Source organism: Pristis pectinata, chromosome X (assembly GCF_009764475.1).
Source record: "Pristis pectinata isolate sPriPec2 chromosome X, sPriPec2.1.pri, whole genome shotgun sequence".
In the NCBI taxonomy this organism is placed as follows: domain Eukaryota; kingdom Metazoa; phylum Chordata; class Chondrichthyes; order Rhinopristiformes; family Pristidae; genus Pristis; species Pristis pectinata.
Window position 1 is genome coordinate 12,651,928 of NC_067450.1, and position 16,422 is coordinate 12,668,349.

General features: G+C 47.0%; 1 protein-coding gene across 6 annotated transcripts in view; it reads left to right on the top strand.

Annotated features, from left to right (window-relative positions):
- LOC127567047 (activin receptor type-1-like) overlaps positions 1–15,787 on the top strand; it is a 108,681-nt gene extending 92,894 nt beyond the window's left edge. For all 6 annotated transcript variants that reach the window (XM_052009709.1, XM_052009704.1, XM_052009707.1 and 3 more), the window contains 2 exons: positions 5,866–5,996; positions 10,106–15,787. In XM_052009709.1, the coding sequence (XP_051865669.1) occupies positions 5,866–5,996; positions 10,106–10,249 (275 nt within the window). In that variant the 3' untranslated portion in view covers positions 10,250–15,787. The remainder of the gene's footprint in view (positions 1–5,865; positions 5,997–10,105) is intronic.
- Positions 15,788–16,422: the final 635 nt, after the last annotated feature.

The window sequence follows — 16,422 nt, forward strand, 5'->3', positions numbered from 1 at the left end:
GTAAAGAAAGCGTACGGCATGCTTGCCTTCATCAGTTGGGGCATTGAGTCTCAAAATCGGGAAGTCACGTTGCAGCTGCACAAAACTTTGGCTAGGCCACATTTGGAGTACTGTGTGCAGTTCTGGTTGCCCCGTTACAGGAAGGATAGGGAGGGTAGGGAGAGGGTGCAGAAGAGGTTCACCAGGGTGCTGCCTGGATTAGAGAGTAATAGTTATAAGGAGAGGCTGGACAAACTTGGGTTGATTTCTCTGGGGTGTCGGAGGCCTGAGGGGAGACTTTATAGAAGTTTATGAAATTATGAGAGGCATAGATAGAGTAGACAGCCGGAGTCTGTTTCCCAGGGTGGAAATGTCAAATACTGGAGGGCAGAGGTTTAAGGTGAGAGGGGGAATGTTTAAAGGAGATTTACGAGGCAAGTTTTTTACACAGAGAGCGGTGGGTGCCTGGAACGGGCTGCCAGGGGAGGTGGTGGAGGCAGATACAACAGCAATGTTTAAGAGGCATTTAGACAGACTCGTGAACAGGCAGGGTATGGAGGGATGTGGACCATGTGCAGGCAGGTGGGATTAGTTTAGACTTGCATGATGGTCGGCAGAGAAATTGTGGGCTGAAGGGCCTGTTCCTGTGCTGTTCTATATTCTTTGTCTAAAGAATATAGATCTGTCTAATTAACCCCACTCCCATTGTTTCTTTTCCCAGAGCTCTGTGGTTTCCCTAAAGTATTTCATCGTTTGCCTTCTGAAAGTTACTAATAAATCTACTTCAACTGCCTTTTCAGCCAGTCCCCATTCCAGATGGTAACTACTGCACAATTTTTTTCAATCCAGGTTGTGATTGTATATATTTATTCAATGGAGCTAAAAGATGTCCCTGTACAATGCTGAGCTCTTTCCAGTGTACAGGACAACATTTTCCCCACGTCCAACATTACAGAACCAGATGCCCTGGTTGATTTTGGAGGGGGAACAAAGATGACATTGCCTCCATGCAGCAAGTCATTATTCTCTTTGAATGTATCACCCTGAAAGAATGTTGTCCTTAGGTTTGCAATAGGCCTGTGGGTCTGCATGATCTCAGTCCCACAGAGAAGACTGCAGCTACCAACCTGAACATTAGAGGGTGCTCTGAGCTTAGCTTTTGAAAGCGTGTACTAATTATCAGAAGGAGATTGCTGCCGTAAGTCTTGTAGAAGTTTATCTAACATCCTTTGGCTTTGTGTTGACTTGCCCGGGCTCCGAGATTCCTTCCCTGAAACTCTCCCCTAATTTAAAATGCTCCTCAAAATCTACGACTACGACCAAACTGCTGGTCACCGGCCCTAGTATCTCCCAATGTGGCTCAGTGCCAAATTCTGTCTGACAATTATACTTGTGCAGTTCGGTTCAAATTGTAGTTGAATTATTGAGGGAAGTGGCTTGGAGAGTTACCAGGGGCAAGAGGAGTGAAAGTCAGATATAAATAAAAGGGTTTTCAAATGTTGCATCAACTCAGCAGGACTGAAAGCCCTAAATCCAAGATTTTGACCCAGATTCTCCAGTAACTTATGAAAGTTACCTGCACTTGGGGAACTTTGAAGCAAGTTCTGGATCACAGAAAGCCCACTATCCCCCAGCAGAACCGTATAGGTAGTCTCGATGTCAGGAGTAGGTGATTTACAAACATGTCGCTTTTTTATTCAGTTTAGAATGATCCAAGTTCTCTCCTGTGCAATCAAATCCTGCTTTGAGTGGTCTGGAAATAACAGCTTTTCCCATGCTTTTGAATAAAAACACACTTTAGACATTTTCCGCCTTTTCTATCATTGTTACTTTACACTAAATCTTACATAGCTGATCTACCTAATGTGAAGTGGTATGTTACAGGTCCCACAGCATTGCCACAGGTACTGAGGGGATAATGGCTACAAATTCAGCTGGAGAATTTTATTTTGTCTTACAGCAACTTGTTCAAATATAAGTCATATTCACAAATTCAGACTTAGTACATGGTGGATAGCACAATGGTGAAGCAGTTCGAGCTGCTGTCTCACAGCTCCAGCGATCAGGGTTCGAACCCGACCTCTGGCGCTGTCTACGTGGAGTTTCCACGTTCTCCCTGTGACTGCGTGGGTTTCCCCCGGGTGCTCCAGTTTCCTCCCACATTCCAAAGATGTGTGAAGTGGTAGGTTCATTGGCCGCTGTAAATTATCTCTCATGTCGATGGGTGTTGAGAGAGCTGATAGCTATGTGAGACAGAATAGGCTGCAAGGAACAAAGTATGGGTATGGTAATTGGTAACTCGGTTTATTATTGTCACTGTACTTCAGTGGTGAAAAACTTTGTTCTGCATGCCATCCATACAGATCATTTCATCACACCAGTACACTGAGGTAGTACAAGGGAAAACAATAATAGAATGCAGAATATAGTGTTACAGTTACAGAGAAAGTGCAGTGCAGGCAGATGATAAGGTGCAAGACTACGACGAGGTAGATTGTGAGGTCAAGAGTCCATCTTATCGTACTAGGGGACCTTTCAATAGTCTTACAACAGCGGGATAGAAGCTGTCCTTGAGCCTGGTGGTATGTGCTTTCAGGCTTTTGTATCTTCTGCCCGATGGGAGAGGGGAGAAGAGAGAATGTCCGGGGTGGGTGGGGTCTTTGATTATGCTGGCTGCTTTACCAAGGCAGCGAGAAGTGTAGACAGAGTCCATGGAGGGGAGGCTGGTTTCCGTGATGTGCTGACCTGTGGCCACAACTCTCTGCAGTTTCTTGTGGTCTTGAGGAGAGCAGTTGCCGTACCAAGCCGTGACACATCCGGATAGGATGCTTTCTATGAGATTAATTGGATTGCTCTGGAGAGGCGGCATAGACTTGAGGGGCTGAGTGGCCTTCTTCTGTGTTTCAAGTAATATGAGGGTTGCTTAAATATTTGTTCTACTCTCTCAATGTTTATCAGTTAATGGTGTTTAACATAAAAGCTCAAAAGCTCACCTTCATTTAATCCTAAAGTAATCCATATGTCACAGGTGCAGACCAACAGCCTATGCCAAAAATATACACTGGCATTAAATGTGCACAAAACAGCAATTTAGATTTACAATCATTTATATAGTCTTGTGTCTTGCACACTCTTCCTATTTGTCACTTACACTTTCTGTGCTGTAATTAGCCTACTGTGTTATTTCCATTGTACCTGAGCATTACTTTTAAATAGAATGATAAATAAATGACAAAACAAAAGCAGGCCCAAGCACTCCATGCTGGCATTAACCAGACATGTAAAAACAGCTCTGATGTCATGAGGCTACCCTGCTTCCTATTTGAGAACACTCTGAAAATTACCGAGGTTCCAGGGTCTTCGAAGCAAATTCCAGTCACCCACCAGAGCCACACAGGAGCACCCCTGATGTGGCAGGGTGTGTGCTGGGTGGAGCCTGCAGTTCAAAAAAGGTCTCAAGTTCAGCTGAGTTCCCAGGCATGCAAATCATCCAATTATATTGTTTTAGGAGGAGGTTCTCAGCTAAATCTGGATCAACCTCTGCATCAGCAAACAGAACGCTGGTAGAACTCAGCAGGTCAAGCAGCATCTGTGGAGGCAAAAGGTATAAGTTGACATTTCGGGTCCAGTGCTGGTAATCTTTCCTCTTCCCTCTCAGTCCTGATGCAGGGTCTTGACCCGAAACGTTAACTTATACCTTTTGCCTTCACAGACGCTGCCTGACCTGCTGAGTTCTACCAGCGTTCTGTTTTTCTTCTAGATTCCAGCATCTGTCGTCTCTTTTGTCTTCAGTCTCTGCATCACCTGCTTTAAGATGCAGGTAGATACTTGTGCACTGAAAAGCAAGCTCTTCTACTCAAGACATTTTAGTTGGGTCTCTAATAGCTGAGGGTGAGGAGTTACTGATGTAATTCCTTGGCAAAAGCTGTTTTCTTTCATGGCTTGGAATCTAAGAGTGTTTTTGGTTGAGATCAATTCTTCACTTCCCTCCAGTTTTCCCACCCCAGCCCCTCCCGCCTCCTCTCCTGAGGCTGGGGTCAGACTTCACGGATCCCAGCGACCTTCCAGTAACTCGCTTGAATGGAGACCCACCAAGTGTTGGGCAAAATGTTGCAAGTCGGCAGAATATTCAAACGTGGGGATTTTGCTGCTCCCAGCTGCCACTCAAGAACAGGGAAGTCGAGCTGATTACTTCCCGTTTCCATCGTGGCTGTGGTTCCTCGTGAGGAACAGAACAGTCAAGTCTTGTATATATATACTGCCTCATAACCACCATCTCAAAGCACTTGACTGAAGGGAACTGCTCTGAAGTTTCATGGTAGCTATTTTTTGGGCATGACAATCTAGCTGATATATTTTTCAAAGGACTAATACTGACGAGGCATCACAAGGGTAGGCAGCTAACTCTCTGCAATGCAACCACACAGCTAAGCCTCGTTCAGTATCTCAGCTGAATGAGGGTACCTCCAGCAGTGTAGCACTTTCTCAGCGCTGGATTATGTGGTTGCACAAGAGACTACAGATGCCGGAATCTGGAGCAAAGAAACAAGACGTTGGAGGAACTCAGCGGGTCAGGCAGCATCTGTGGAGGGGAATGGACAGTCAATGTTTCGGGTCGAGACCCTTCAGCTGGACTGAAAGATAGAGGGGAGATCGTCGGTATAACGAGGTGGAGGGAAGGGGTGGGGCATGAGCTGGGAGGTGATGGGTGGATCCAGGTGAGAAGGGGGGATGGACAGATGGAGGAGGGGGGAGTGGAGACAGTGACAGAGGCTGGGAGGTGAGAGGTGGAGGTGACAGAGGGCTGCAGATGGTGGGATCTGACAGGAGAGGAAGGTGGGGCCTGGAACCAAATAAGGGAGGTGGGGAGGGCAGGTGGGAACAGTGGGGGGAGGGGACCCAGTGGGAGGGGTGTGTGGGTGGTGGGCGGATGGAGTGAGTGGACTTGAGTCCCAGAGCGGGGATCGAACTCACGCTCCTGTGACCCAGCATTAGGAGGCAAACCCCCCTCTTGGCTCACTGATGGACGACCCAGTGAGAGTGGGATGGGACGGAGAGGTATCGGCAAGGGTACAAACTGTGGCTTCATTGGAGGCACCCTCCCCTCTGAGCTAGAAGCTTCAATCTCCCAGACCAGATGCGTGACCACAAAGCCCAGGCTGGCATTCCAAGCCAGTCCTGAACGAGTTCTACGTTGTCAGGCCACGGCCTTTCAGATGAGATGCTAAACCATTTGCTCTCTCAGCGAATCATAAAAGATCCCATTGTAACTATTTCATAGTGAGCAGGGATCCCCTTCCTGCCCATGATCCAAATTTCACAGAAGCAAACTAGAAGATTATGCATTCATTCTCCCAGTGGGATTTTGTTGTACTTACACGTGCCACAGAACAAGAGCCCTTTGGGATGACCGGTAGCTGTGAGTGCTTAAGTGTTCTTGTGAGCATTTCTGCACTTACTGAGATAATGTGCCTAAAAATACATGACTGGTAAATTTGCAGCACTCTGCTGATGCAAGTGGTCAATCAAAGTCAAAGTGGAGTTTATTGTCATAAGCACAAGTACGTGTGCACAGGTGCAATGAAAAACTTACTTGCAGCAGCATCACAGGCACAGAGCATCAGATAAGCAGCATTCACAAGAAAACATAAATAAAACATAAATTATACATAATTTTTACAAGAAAGAACACAATTAGAATGGAAAAAGTAAGTCCACAAGTGATCAAAGTGGTCACAGTGTTGTTAAACCGTAGTGATTAGGGTTGTGCAGGTTGGTTCAAGAACCGAATGGTTGAAGGGAAGTAGCTGTTCACAGGACAAGAGCAGTGATCAGTTTTCAAGATCTGACTAAAGCCTCCCTAATTGTTCCTTGTGTTGGAAACAGGAATCACGGAAGAATACAAGCCTCCGTTTTATGACGTGGTTCCCACTGACCCCAGCTTCGAAGACATGAGGAAAGTTGTCTGCACTGATCAACAGCGACCCAACATTCCCAACAGATGGTTTTCCGATCCGGTATGCACCTGTTCTTTTTTTTCTGCATTCCCTGTTTTTAAGGAGCTTTGCTGTCTTGTTGAGGTTCAACTTACAAACACAAGTCCACAATTGCTGTCTGTGTGTGGAGTTTGCACGTTCTCCCTGTGACCACGTGGGTTTCCCCCGGGTGCTCCGGTTTCCTCCCACATCCCAAAGCCGTGTGGGTTGGTAGCTTAATTGGCTGCTGTAAATTACCCCTGGTGTGCAGATGAGGGGTAGAATCTGGGGGGAATTGATGGAATTGTGAGGAGAATAAAATGGGATCGATGTAAATGAATAGATGATGGTTGGCACAGACTCGGTGGGCTGAATGGCCTTTTTCCATGCTATAGCTCTCTACGAATCTATGACGAAACTGGTTACATACAAACATCAACAACAATGGAATGCATTTATATAGCATCTGTTTTTTTGTAATTAAACATTATAAGTTGTTTCACAGCCACATTATTGAACAAAATTTGACACTGAGCCACATAATCAGATATGAGGGCCAATGGCCAAGGGCTCAGTCAAAGAAATGGGCTGTATGAGGCAACGTAGAGGAGAAGATAGACTGACAGAGGTTTGGAGCAAGTTCCAGAGCTTGAGGTCTGAGCTGCTGAGGGTTGGGAGGGCTACTGAAATCTCCAAAGATATCAAGGGGCAAAGCCAAGGGGATATTTGAACATGAAGGCTACTTTCTAAATAAGAGCACAAAGCAAATAACTGAAAGGGACTTGGTGCGAGCTAGGTCATGGGTAGCAGAGTTTTAGATAAGGTCAAGCTGTAGAATAGAGCACGCGAGGCTGGCCAGTATTGGAAGAGCCACAAATGCATGGACAGAGCTGCAGTAGTAGGAGCTGAAGCAGAGTCAGGTGATGTTACAGAGGGTGACCTTGATGCAAAGGACACGGCTGGAAGCTCAGCTCAGTTCATGTGGGGCACTGAGGTTGTGAATAGTTTGCCTTACCTGCCTCTGTATCACAAATCTGTCCTTCTTGCCCTCAAGGCACCCAAACCATGTTGCAGGCACTGAAAGGCATTAGAAGTGTAATCACTGCTGTAATAGTCATAGAGTAATACAGCGCAAAAACAGGCCCCTTGGCCGAACACATCTGTGCTGACCAAGTTGCCTCACTCAGTTAGTCCCATTTGCCTACATTTGGCCCACATTCCTCCTCTCCACGTAACTGTCCAAATGCCTTTCAAACATTGTTATCAACCACTTCCTCTGGCAGCTCGTTCCATACACTCACCACCCTCTGTGTGAAAAAGTTGCCCCTCAGGTCCCTATTAAATCTTTCCCTTCTCGCTTTAAACCTGTACCCTGTAGTTTTGGACTCCCCTACCCTGGGGAAAAGACTGACCATCCCCCTTATCTATGGCCCTCATGATTTTATAAACCTCGATAAGGGCACCCCTCAGCCTCCGACACTCCAGAAAAACAGTCCCGGCCCATCCAGTCTCTCCTTTTCACTCAAGCCCTCCAGTCCCGGTAACATCCTCAGTAATCTTTTATGCAAATTCTCCAGTTTAATGACATCTTTCCTGTAGCTGGGTGACCTGAACTGTACTCACAGCAGAGGAACAGGCACTTCAGCCCACGATGTCTGTGCCAAACACGATGCTGAATTAAACTAAATCCATGTCTGCATATGATCCATATCCCTCCATTCCCTGCTTATTCATGTGTTTATCCAAAAGCCTCCCAAGCACCATTATCATATCTGCCTCCGTCACGACCCCTGGCCGCCCGCTCCAGGCACCCACCACCCCCTACGTGAAAAAAAACCATCTCGCACATCTCCCTCAAACTTTTCCACCTCTCACCTTAAATGCATGTCCTCCAATACTTGACATTTCTACCCTGGGAAAATGACTCTGACCGTCTATGTCTCTCATAAATCCATGAACCTCTATCAGGGCTCCCCTCAGCCTCCAACACTCCAGAGAAAACAACCCAAGCCCGTCCAACCTCTCCTTATAGCTGATACTCTCCAATCCAGGCAGCATCCTGGTGAACCTCCTCTGCTCCCCCTCCAAAGCTTCCACATCCTGTAATCAAGGGACCCAAATTGCACACAATACTCCAAGTGTGGCCCAACCAAAGCTCTATCCAGCTGCAACACTACCTCCCTACTCCCCACTAATGTAGGAAAGACAGCAGCCAAAGAAAGATCCCACAAATACCAATGACTGACTGTGCCTCAGTAAAGTTGATTGAGGAATGAGATAAGATATCTTTATTAGTCACATGTACATTGAAACACATAGTGAACTGCATCTTTTTGCGTAGAGTGTTCTGGGGGACAGCCTGCAAGTGTCGCCACGCTGCCGGTGCCAACATAGCACGCCCGCAACTTCCTAACCCGTACGTCTTTGGAATGTGGGAGGAAACCGGAGCACCCGGAGGAAACCCACACAGACACTGGGAGAACGTACAAACTCCTTACAGACAGCGGCCGGAATTGAACCCGGGTCGCTGGCGCTGTAATAGCGTTACGCTAACCGCTACGCTACTGTGCCTGCCCCCTGCTCTTCCTGAAATATTGTCATGAGATCTTTACATTTACCTGAGGGAGCAGCTGAAGCCCCTGTGCAGAATCTCTTGTGAAAAATGGCACCTCCAACGGTCAGTGGTCCCTCTGTGCTGGGAGTGACAGCCTGGATTTTGTGCTCAAGTCTCTGGAGTTGGGAGTTCAGCCTGTGCCCTTCTAACTCGGAGCACACATGTTATCGACTCCATGAGCCCTACACCAAACATAACGCCAGACAAAATCTTCTAATTGGAGGTCCCTTTGCTTCGCTCTTTGGTTTCTTATTTTCCAAGTAATATGAAATCTCTTTATATATTAGAAACATAGAAACATAGAAAACCTACAGCACAATTCAGGCCTTGCGGCCCACAAAGCTGTGCCGAACATGTCCCTACCTTAGAAATTACTAGGCTTACCCATAGCCCTCTATTTTTCTAAGCTCCATGTACCTATCCAACAGTCTCTTAAAAGACCCTATTGTATCTGCCTCCACCACCGTTGCCGGCAGCCCATTCCACACACTCACCACTCTCTGAGTAAAAAACTTACCCCTGACATCTCCTCTGTACCTACTCCCCAGCACCTTAAACCTGTCCTCTTGTGGCAACCATTTCAGCCCTGGGGAAAAGCCTCTGACTATCCACACGATCAATGCCTCTCATCGTCTTATACACCTCCATCAGGTCCCCCCTCATCCTCCGTCGCTCCAAGGAGAAAAGGCCGAGTTCCCTCAACCTGTTTTCATAAGGCATGCTCCCCAATCCAGGCAGCATCCTTGTAAATCTCCTCTGCACCCTTTCTATGGCTTCCACACCCTTCCTATAGTGAGACGACCAGAACTGAGCACGTACTCCACAGTACGTGGAAAATAAGTACCAAACGCTAACACCTCACACTTATCTGGCTTGGTTCATTTGCAAATTATAACCCAATACTGCAAGCGTATTAATGTTTTGTAAGTTGTTGCAACCTCCTCGGTGTTGTCTACACCCCCTAGTCTTGTATCGGCCTCAAATGTGCAAATTGTACTTTTGATTCTAAAATCTAAGTTGTGAATATGAATGGTGAACAAGAGGTCTGAACACTAATCCTTGTGGGACCCCCAACTATTTTTTTTGGCTGGAAAATTATCCTGGCTAATGAGTACATTTGTTTCCACAAATGTTACTTCCTGTTGTTACAATATTTAGTCAAGTTTTTCTGCCAGTTGCTTATCAACCAACACCTAAAAAACTCAGACTATCTGGTTTATTTTTTCTTGCTGCTTGCCAATTGGATGTAGTTTCCCTAAATCACAAGTGTCCACACTTCAAACGTACATTATTGATGTCAGGACTTCCTGAGGGAATGAAGAGGCTACAGAAATACAAACTGCCTTCAGCTGTCAGGGAGGAGATTCTGCGTCATTCCGCAAGGTGGCCGAATGATAAAATCTTGGGAATTTTCTTCACCCGTGGTATTACCATTTTGTATTCAAGGAAATATTGACCAGCTAGGGATGATGTTAAGACCAATTTATTAGCTGCTGGCTCCTTTCCATGAACTCCTGTTTCTTTGTTTTTATTTTAGATCCTGTGCGTTCTCGCTAAACTGATGAAGGAATGCTGGTATCAGAGCCCGTCTGCCAGGCTCACGGCCCTCCGCATCAAAAAGACCCTAACCAACCTGGCCAACACAGACATCTCGCTGCACAAGCTCAAACCAGACTGCTAATTCTTTTTTAATTTGATCCTCAAAAGAAGAGCTCTTAAACCTTCTCAGACAGCACCTGCCAATTAATCCACCCGAGCCCCAACTAATGTCCTTTTAGCTTGCAAGCGAACACTCTCAGGCATCTGCTCCATGGTGTCGGCTTTTTGTCAACGCTTGGATTCTGTTCCCAACTGACACCGGACTGGAAAGAATGTTGGCATAGAGACATTTTGGGATCTAGCTTTGCGAGCTCTGAAGCAAAACTGTCAAGTGACCCTCAACCACTCAAAAAAAACAAAACAAGTAAGTTCCTGCATTCCTATGGAAATCCCTCAGAGTAATTTGCACACTGCAACATGAGTTAAGTGTAGCACTTGCTGTGGTATCGGACAGGCACAATGCACAGCAGGATTCCAGCATCCAATGAGGTACCACACACGGAGCTCTACTGGTGAGCTCAAAATAGATTCTATTGGATTATTATAGACTTTTGCCTTACACTGAGAGGTCAGCAAACAGAATTATTCAGGACAGTTTTAGAGTAAGCCGCGAACAGCAGGAGTAGTGGTGAGGACTAATAGAATGCTGCTCAGGAGATGTAAACGTTTCACAGAAAACCTCTCTATAAGATAAGAAAAAAAAATCAAATGCATAATTACCATAGAGTTTTTAATTACTATATATGTGTTTTATGGTCCAAATATAAACTGAAGTATTGTAATCTAAAGAATTCATGCTGATTTTCTTGACCTGTGAAACCTGTAACATTGGCACTTGCTTTGTGTTCAGTGTCAGTGTTTGAGTGACAGCATTGAGGACCCCAGCCTGAGTGGCTCACAATAGCCCAGCCCTACCAGACATCAGGCTTGGCCACGGGCAACATCAGAACGGGACATGAGAGGGGTAGGACACTGGATGGAGGGGGAGTTTGTGTGGGAGGGAGCTTGTACATGGGGATGGGGAGAGGTTTTCAAGGGAGGAGGAGAGAAGTTTGTGCAGAGGGAGGGGAGGGGATTTGTGCACGAGGGAGCGGAGGCGTTTTCTGAGGGAGGGAAGGTGACTGTACCCACCCCCTCCCACCCCCCCACCCCAGCTCCAAGCAAAGACACGTTGAGTTTCAGAGACCTCAGCACAAATGCTGTCCTGCAGGGATTCATCCTGGCACTGCACCCTTCTCTGTGCAGACGCTCCTGTCACTTTGCGGCTGGGAGTCAGCCCAACATGAGCACAAAGCGTAGACTCTCCACTTTACCTCTGGATCTACTGGAGGCTGCAATGTGAGTAGGTCTCTGGGACCAACCAGCAGGTCAGGCAGTATCTCTGGAGAGGACAGGGGCATGAATGTACTTCACAGCAAGAAACCTTGAAAACCAGTTCATGTGTCGGTAAGACACCCTGGGCTGGAAATTCAACCACTTCACACATTTGGGTGATAGTTTTTTGATCTCCATCCAGGTAAACATGCCACAGTATGGTCAACTGCAGCACAGAGAGGCTGCTGGTAACACAGCAATGACTCAGTCAACGCAGTGCACCACTGACGTCGCTGGTTCATTACTGTGGAAAGCCTCATAAGGAGAGGCATAGACGCAAAAGTTGGAGAGTGAATTATCACGATCCTCCTGGTACCTCCAATGCCACAGGTAAGGTGGGGTTGGGGTGACGACACCCATCTTTGCCACACTGCCAAAATCTGACAGCACAGTGTCCCAGCAGCCTTCAAAGTTGTTGTACCAGCTCCCATGCCCACCGATTAATCAAAGGCAAGGCTGGCCCTGTTGGCGCCCCCTTCTTTAAGTGCTCACACCATGGCTAAAGTTCGAGCTTCGAGTATGACAGGTGGTTTTGAGGCCTGGACTTTGCAATATTTGCACACACATATCAGAGACATTAGAAAGTTGTTCCCCTGGGGCACAGCATCTTGAACTGCACAGTTTCAGCGCAGGAGGAGTTTCTTGACCTGTATTCCTTGTGGTTGCCACTGGCAACAAGAGTTTGAGAGAGTACCTTTGGGCACCGCATGCTTCCTCTCAAGCACAGTGCTAAAGAAAGGCAGACAAGCGGGAGACAAGTGTGTCAATGCCCAGCTTGACCAAGTCCAGGGGCATTTAGATGCTAACAGACCTTCCTGAGAGTTTCCCACATCCTCTTTCAGCTTTTGTTACTAATTTATCCCACGGTAATGATGGACTTTGGATGAGAGTGGGATGGTGCTGACCACAGTCACACAGCTGAGCGTAGCTGTTGTCTGGAACCGCACCTACAAGATGTCAAATGGGCAGCACCATTGATGCCAATGGGACATTGACCAAGATGGTTCATCAACATCTTCAGGAGAGGAGGGAAAGGGAAGTTTTAATGGACAGGGAGTCCGGGAGGAAGAATGTTGTGAAGAATAACTTTTAAAAAGTGGCAAAACCTAAGACTTAAAGTTTAGACAATAAAGGAAAGAATGATGTTTGGATAATGCCTTTCTCAACCCCAAGGTATCCTAGTGGGGTCACAGTTGCCCATGGCTGGGTACAGGTACATAGTTCCCTGAAGATGGCAATACAGGTAGACAGGGAAGTGAAGAAGGTGTTTAACACGCTGGTCTTCATCAGTCAGGGCAGTGAGTACCGGAGTTGGGACGTCATGTTACTTTTGTACAAGTTGTTGGTGAGACTGCACTTGGAAAATTATGTGCAGTTCTGGTCGCCCAGATATAGCTGTCATTAAACTAGAAAAGGCGCAGGAAAGATTCACGAGGATGTTACCGGGACTGGAGGGTTTGCGTTATAAAGAGAGGATGGATTGATTGGGACTGTTTTCCCTGGAATGTAGGAGGCTGAGGGGTGACCTTATAGAGGTTTATAAAATCATGAGGGGCATCGATAAGGTGGACGGTCACAGCCTTTTCCCCAGGGTAGGGGAGTCCAAACCAGAGAGTATACTGTATGTTTAAGGTGAGAGGGGAAAGACTTAAAGGGGACCTGGGGGGCAAGTTTTTCACACAGAGAATGGTGGGTGTGTGGAACGAGCTGCCAGAGGAAGTGGTTGAAGCAGGTACAATAACAATGTTTAGAAGGCCTTTGGACGGGTACACGGGTAGGAAAGGTTTAGAGGGATATGGGACAAATGCGGGCAAATGGGACTAGCTCAGATAGACATCTTGCTTGGCATGGACGAGTTGGGCTGAAGGGCCTGTTTCTGTGCTGTATGACTCGATGACTCTATTGTGGCAGTGATGCAGGCCACTAACAAGAGCTGGGTCAGTGATACACCATTGCTTGCTCATTACTGTGCACAGACCTTGAGAGCGGCAGAAATCATGCCTCCTGCCACAGAGCGAAACTGTGTTATGAAATAATGATACTGCTGTTTACAACAGAATGTTTCAATTATTCTGTTAATAAAACTGGGGTTGGATTTACTGCTCATTCTCCACACTTGCACCAGTAAACACACCTTTCCCTGCAATACCTCCAAGCAGAGAAACAGCTCGTGGCACTTTTCCAGGGGCTGGGTACAGCTGATTGGCTTTTATGCCAGGCCAGATGCCACAGCTAATAGAGCTGGCACCAGTTTACCTCATATACACTGGGTCTGCAGGCTGTCATTTCTGGGGTAGGATTGCATACAACTCTGCCTCAACAACAGGATGGTCATGTTATTGTAGGGGAGGGGGCAGACTTGTCATTCAGACGTTATAGACCCTGCTCCACACTGTAAACAACTGTGGTCGCTGTTTATAGAAAGTTTAGCACATAGTCCCTGCTGTCTGTGTGGACTTCAACAAGGCCTTTAACGAGGTCTTGCATGGTAGGCTGGTCCAGAAGGTTAGGTCACATGGGATCCAGGGTGAGCTAACCAATTGGGTACAAAACTGCCTTGGTGGTGGGAGGCAGAGGGTGGGAGTGGAGGGGTGTTTCTCAGATTGGATGCCTGTGACCAGTGGTGTGCCGCAGGGATTGGTGCTGGGTCCTCTGTTGTTTGTCATCTATATTAACGGTTCAGATGAGGATGTAGGTGGCACGGTTAGTAAGTTTGTGGATGACACCAAAACTGGTGGTGTGGTGGACAGTGAAGAAGGTTGTCCAAGGTTACAACAGGATCGGGATCAGCTGGGGAAGTGGGCCAAGGAATGGCCACTTCGACAACCCCCTCCCTCCTACAGCTGGGGTGTTGCTGCTCCTCATGTTACCACCCTTCCTCTGCTGAAACACCCAACTGATGTGATTCCATGGGTACCAGACGTACCCCTGAAAACTCACCCAGACCTGAAGCAGACTGTAACTCCTTGTCTCAAGAGGAGAAGTACTAAGGGAAGGAAGAGGGAGAGATAATTCAAGCACTCACATCAGTTGTGGTATGAGGGCTGGCATATATATTTCGGAAGATTACACTTGGTTCTCCCAATGCCTAGCAGTTAAAGCGCAAAGCTTGTTGCGGTGATCGAGCTTACAGACTAAGATTTCTATTCCTGTATTACAACTGTACGGAGTGTTGGTGAGGCCACACCTGAAATACAGAGCACAGTTTTGGTCCCCTTACCTAAGAAAGGATACAGTAGCATTGGAGGCAGTCCAAAGTAGGTTCTCCAGGGTAATTCCTGGGCTGAGAGGGTTGTCCAATCAAGGGAGGCTGGACAGGTTGGGTCTGTATTCGTTTGTTCGGAAGAATGAAGGGTGCTGTTATTGAAACATACAAGATCCTGAAGGGGCTTGACAGGGAAGGTGTTGAGGTGTTTCCATAGTGGGAGGGTCTCGAATGAGGGTACATAGTTACGGGATTAGGGGACGGTCATTTATAACTGGGGTGCATGGGAATTTCTTCTCTCAGGGGAGTTGAATCTCTGGAAGTCTCTGCCCCGAGGATCGTGGAGGACGGATCACTGGGTATATTTAAGATGAAGGTCGTTACAATTTTGAAAAATGGGGGATTTGAAGATTATGGAGAACTGGCACAGAAGAGGAGATGGGATCTAGGGTAGTTCAATAGGATCATACTAAGTGGCAGGGCAGGCTTGAGGGGCCTGTTTTCTGGTGTTCTTGTGTGATCTGTGCACACCTAGCTGCTCGGAGTTGGAATAGCAGTCGGGGTCTTCCGATCTTCCCAAGGCCCCTGAGAACACAAGGGTGAAGGTCTCAGTGGAGGAGATGGCTGGTGCAGAAATTCCCCAGGATACCTGATTCTGACCACTATCCAATGACTGCCAAGCTGTGCATGTGTGCAGAAGTCAACTGGTGAGAGGATTGGTTGGGTCTTTGGTGACATGGATGGTCCAGCAGTTATCTGGGCCCCAACTACCACTGGTTTCAGGACTGGAGAAGGCAACTGGGCAAGGGTGAAGTTAAAGCTCTTGTCATATTCGTTGAGACAAATTAGAAAACCTGATCAATTCTAGACAGTTTGCACATTTGTAATGTGATGATGTCAGCATGCAATTGTGTAAAAAAACATCTATTTTGTCTGTATTATTGTAATTCTGATTAATCCCATAAATGTCATATTTGTAATATATTTTAATCAATGCATTTTCACAGAATAAACCAAATTCAATCAGAAGAAAGCAATAAATGCTTGCTGCTTTATTTGTGTCTTCTTTTGGTATTGCTTTTCCTTCCAACACCCATCGCCAACTGTCCCTGAGTGAATCCACTGCTGTTGTCCTGGTGGAGAGCGGGTCACCCCAGCCACAGACACAAGCACTGCAGTGTATCCTGTAATGCAAAGGGGAAGATCAGGCTACCTGGGCTTTCTGGCTGTTCTACAGCAAAAGAAAGGCAAACCAATGGAATCCCTTGGTGACCTCACTCTTTTCCTCCTGTTTCCTTTTACTGTCATGGTTCCGAGTGCTGGCCCTCGATTCGGCCCCATTGATGGGGTCTCGTTGTGCAGCACATGGAGTCCATCCACTACTAATCACGTAATGACACACACCTGAGCCCCATCAGGAGACTAGCATAAGAACCCTGGTTTCACTAGCACTAGTTGCCAGAGTATTGGTCAACCTTTGGGTATATGTTGTCTTCTGGCTGCTTAGAGCTGGCAATTCTAGAGCAGTCCTGGTTTTGCTGTTCCTCTTAGGATATCCAGTTTCTGTGTTGGGACTCTGCCTCAGAGCCCTGAGGCAAGATTCCGTCAGGTCACCACCTGTGTTTGGTTCTGAGGAAGCATCCCAACTCCAGTCTCGTACCAGTGTGCTGCATTTG